The sequence below is a fragment of the Benincasa hispida genome, chromosome 2 (assembly GCF_009727055.1).
Source record: "Benincasa hispida cultivar B227 chromosome 2, ASM972705v1, whole genome shotgun sequence".
In the NCBI taxonomy this organism is placed as follows: Eukaryota; Viridiplantae; Streptophyta; class Magnoliopsida; order Cucurbitales; family Cucurbitaceae; genus Benincasa; species Benincasa hispida.
In genome coordinates, this window is record NC_052350.1 from 43,624,336 (window position 1) to 43,629,443 (window position 5,108).

General features: G+C 31.5%; 1 protein-coding gene across 1 annotated transcript; it reads right to left on the reverse strand.

Annotated features, from left to right (window-relative positions):
- Window positions 1-424: 424 nt before the first annotated feature.
- On the reverse strand, window positions 425-1,480 carry LOC120072114 (extensin-2-like). Its single transcript, XM_039024525.1, has one exon. The coding sequence runs from the start codon at window positions 1,478-1,480 to the stop codon at window positions 425-427; it is 1,056 nt and encodes a 351-aa protein (XP_038880453.1).
- Window positions 1,481-5,108: the final 3,628 nt, after the last annotated feature.

Consider the following 5,108-nt stretch of genomic DNA (forward strand, 5'->3'; position numbering starts at 1 on the left):
ACCCATCACCATCTCCACACCCAACTCCTTACTCTGATTTCAATTTATAGTCTCCCCCTCCACCGTTTCTATCTCCACCACCTCCATACATTTACAAATCATTCCTCCACACATCACCATCTTCCACCACCTTCCTTATGTCTTATAAGTCTCCCCTCCACCGTCTCCATTCTCCACCCCTCCATATGTTTATCAATCTCCTCCACCACCATACCATTCCCACCACCTCCTTTACATTTATAAATTTCCACCCCCACCTTCTCCATCACACCTCCTCCATATGTTTATAAATCACCCCCACCACCATCTCCATCTCCACACCTCCATACATTTACAATCTCCTCCACCACCATCACCTCTCCACCACCTCCTTATGTCTATAAGTCTCTCCCTCCACCATCTCCATCTCCACCCCTCCATATGTTTACAAATTCTTCTGTGGAGATGGAGATGGTGGAGGGGGAGACTTATAGACATAAGGAGGTGGTGGAGATGGAGATGGTGGTGGAGGAGACTTGTAAACATATGGAGGTGGTGGAGATGGAGACGATGGAGGGGGAGACTTATAGACATAAGGAGGTGGTGGAGATGGTGATGGTGGTGGTGGAGATGGTGATGGTGGTGGAGGAGATTTGTAAATATATGGAGGCGGTGGAGATGGCGGTGGTGGAGGGGGAGACTTATAGTTATAAGGTGGTGATGGAGATGGTGATGGTGGTGGAGGCGACTTGTAAATATATGGGGGCGGTGGAGATTTATAATGATCTGGTGCTTGTGGTCTCTCACGTGGTGGAGTTGGTGACTTGTATTTATAAGGTGGTGGTAGGGAAGGATATGGTGGAGGTGGAGACTGATAAATGTAAGGTGGTGGAGGTGAAGGCGAAGGTGGTGGTGGTGATTTATAAACGTATGGAGGAGGTGGTGAAGGAGATGGTGGAGGTGGGGACTTGTAATAATAAGGAGATGGTGGAGAAGGTGATGGTGGAGGTGGTGATTTATAATAGTATGGTGGTGGTGGAGATGGTGATGGTGGTGGTGGTGATTTATAAACGTATGGAGGAGGTGGTGAAGGAGATGGTGGAGGTGGGGACTTGTAATAATAAGGAGATGGTGGAGAAGGTGATGGTGGAGGTGGTGATTTATAATAGTATGGTGGTGGTGGAGATGGTGATGGTGGTGGTGGTGATTTATAAATGTATGGAGGTGGTGGTGACGGAGAAGGTGGAGGAGGTGACTTATAGACATATGGTGGAGGTGGTGACGGTGAGGGAGGTGGTGGAGATTTGTAATAATATGGTGACGAAGGTGGTGGTGACTTCATTGGCGGAGGTGGTGAACTATAATAATAAGGAGATTGTGGTGGCGGTGGTGAGGCATAAACATAAGGTGTTTTGCCAGCCACTACTGTAGTAGCAAGAAGACATAATGTGACAATCCAAAACATCGGGAGCCAATGTCCCGGTGGTTTTGATATCCTCATCTTTTTCCCTCTACTTTCTCTAATGGAAAAGAGAGAACAAATGTGTTTGAAAAATTATGTTTTGTAACCAAGTTCTAAACTCGTTTTATAGTGAGTATCCTTGACAAAAATAAGTTTTTGTTTAATAGGAAATAAACATCCCAGTTGGCTCCAACTAGTTATAACACAATTGTTAAAAATATATTCTGTCAATTGTATGACTTTGAAGCAATTAATAATTTAAAATTTGTATAAAACTCTTCGTTAACAATTCAATGAATAAACCACATTCAAAGTTCAACTCAAAATATGTAGGAAAGCCACCAATAAGAAATTTTTATTCATCCAAATGGCAAATAAAAACAAAGACGTGTTTGGAGAGGTCTTTGTCGGCAAAATAAACCAAAGAAGATTTTAATGTCTCACAAATACAAGGACAAACATACCACTAGCCAACAAAGGGCAAGAAACAATATGTCAAAATCCAAAAAAATTTTAAACATGTTTGATATTGATTCAAAGTCAAACAAATATAATAAAATCAATAATTAAAAAATAATTATATATATGTATATATGAAATGGTATATTTTTATTTTGTTAGTGTTAGGACATGCATAGCACTTTGTTTGAGCTTAAAAAAGAGTTGAATAATACACATGGTAAATTTAGTTTATATCCTTGTATCATTCTAACTATTGTTTTCATTAATCACAAATAAGTTTTTAAGTAAATATTTTTATTCGAAAGATATACTTCGCAATTTGCCGTAATGGAAATGAGAGAATGAACATCATTTTTCCTTATTACTCATTATTAATGATGTTTACGAATAAATTTTAATATATGGATCTCTAAACAAAAATAGGACTTATACGTTTTACTTCATGTCCTCAAAAGGTTAAGAAATGCAATATTTGAAAAAAAAATGTATTTCTTAACTTAGATTGTGTGATACTTGTGTTATTATATGTCAACTTGAATATAGCTCAATCAATTAAGGTATATATATCATCGACTAAGAGACTAAATGTTCAAAAATGCCTAAACATATTTAGTAATACAAAATTATTTTGTATATAACTTTATATATTTTCTAACATAACTTAGATGATGCGAAATTCATATCATTAACATTGTCATCATAAACATATAATTCAATTGGCTAAAATACATAACATCACCCATAAGAGATTCAAAATCATATCTTCACATGTTGGATTAAAAAATATATCATATCATTAGATATGTTGATGGTATTCTTATTTAATTGGTAAAGTCAAACCATTCCCATATCATATAAATTTCTAATCATTTTGCTAAGTGAAGTTAGAACTAAAGACATTTCAAAACATTGAATTAGTTTGAAGACATTATTGAATGTCTTAAAATGGTAAGGACCCAATTAGAAAACTAATTGATTGCTTAAGGATATTTTAGTTTCAAATCAATAATAATATAAAGTTCTTGTAGTTTGACCCCATTGCATATTTGTCCCTCTTGAGTCTAGAAATGGTTGTTTATATGCATATGATTTGATTATTTGGCAAAATATAACCTTAATCCTAACATGAAATTAAAAAAAAAAAAAAAAAAAGTATAGGTAAGCATTTACAATAATATTAAACCAATTATAAGGTCATATGTTAGGGGAAAAAATGAAAGTGTCTTTATTAAAGTTTTTTTTTCCTTTTATACTCATTTCAACTATTAGAAAGTGGGGAACAAATTTTCGATATTTAAGATGATAATTAGTATTTTATCAATTAAATATAATCGAATTTGTTTATGAGATGATATGTCAACGAGTTGTTGGAAGGAATAAAGCGGAATATTTTCTTTATTATTATTATGCTTAAATAATTCTATTTAGGTCAGTTGGTTTAGATGCTTATTTTGTTTTGGAATTGAAGACTTTTTTTCAAAAAATAATATTAATTTTTAGAAGGATCATTTTAATCAACAATAAATTTGATGATTGGAATAAATATAAGTCAAAATAAACATAACTCAACAGTAATTGACATGTAATACAAACATAATTCAATAGTAATTGACATGTAATCTTCTCTTTGTGATCAGAGGTTCAAATATTTATACTGTCACTTGTTATATTGAAAATAATAATGAGTAAAAAGTTTAAGAACTAAAAATAAAATTTAAACATTGTGTTTGCACAAGATTTCTAGAGAAATGTATTTCGTGGAGTTGAATTTGTATTTATGTAAACTTATGTGGATGCGGTTCAATCTATATTACTTTATCCTCTTGTTGTTTTTGTTGAATGCGTACGTTTGATTTGATAAAACGGAATGCATGGATGTTCTCGATGAAGTCTTGAAAGAATATTTGCATCTTAAAAAAACTTTAATTTTTAAGTGTGATTTAGTCTTGAAGAGCTTAGGGAGTCTTTTGCTTGTTTGGAGAATTAAAGTTCTTTTGAGTCTTAAATTTTTTAACCTTTCAATTGAAGAAAAACTCATCTACTTATAGAATTCTCAGGTAGACTTTATGAGTTTCGGCTTGGTTGGTCATAGACCTAGCCCTTGACCCCAAATAACTGAATTTTGGGTCTGGTTGGTCTTTAGGCCAAATTAAACTCAATTGGACTTGAGCCCAAATATTAATACTAAGTTGGGCCAAATTACTTTAGAAAAAATTTAGGAAATTAGATAATTAATATTTCACAAATTTCTTAAAATTCAGTAATATTTCGTAATAGATTCTCGCGCATCTTTTAATTTCATAACATTTTTAAATAAAAATATATAATATTTCCATATTTACTATTATTGATATAAGGATTTTACTCTTTTGAAATATCATTAGTTGCATTAACTTTCATCAATAAATTCTTAACATATTTAATTATTTCTTTATTAACATAATTTTTAAATTTTAACTTTGTTTTTGTTATTTATTAATTTCAATTGATATTCATTTAATGTATGATATTTCAAACTAATTTTTCCTTCAATATAGGAGGTTTTTTTTTTAATTTTTTTTTCCTATATTCCTACCTGAAAATTGATCTCTCTCTATTGAGATCTTGAATATACGTTGAATATATTAATAATATATTGAAAATGTAAAATATACATCACATATACTATAATTTATTTTTTAGTGTGTTTACAAATATACTGAAAAATGTAAATATACATCGCATATATTGTTCGATATATAAGATGATATACTGTACAAATTGTTGTTTATTTCTAGAAAATTCTATATAGTAATGTACATATCAAATATACCTTGTTTTCTCATTTGAAGCTTCTTTCCGATTCTTGCTTTCATTTATGAGGCCAACAATTTTCTAATTTTTGGAGAAACTTTTTCTTACTTTGTAGGTTTTGGAAAAAAAAACCATTTCATGGAATTCATAACCACAAGAAATGTCTCTTACATGCTTCTTTTTTGTATTATTATTATTATTATTATTATTATTANTATATATATATTTAAAAAAGAAACTTAACGGTTAAAGGAGGACTAACAAGGTATATTGGACAAGACTTTTGTGTAAAATAATAGCATATTAACCTATTTGTATAAAAAGTAGGAAAGTTTTGTGTAATTAGATATTTATTTAAGTTATATAAGTAAAAAGCCCCAATTTTATTCAATCCAATGATCACATCATTGGG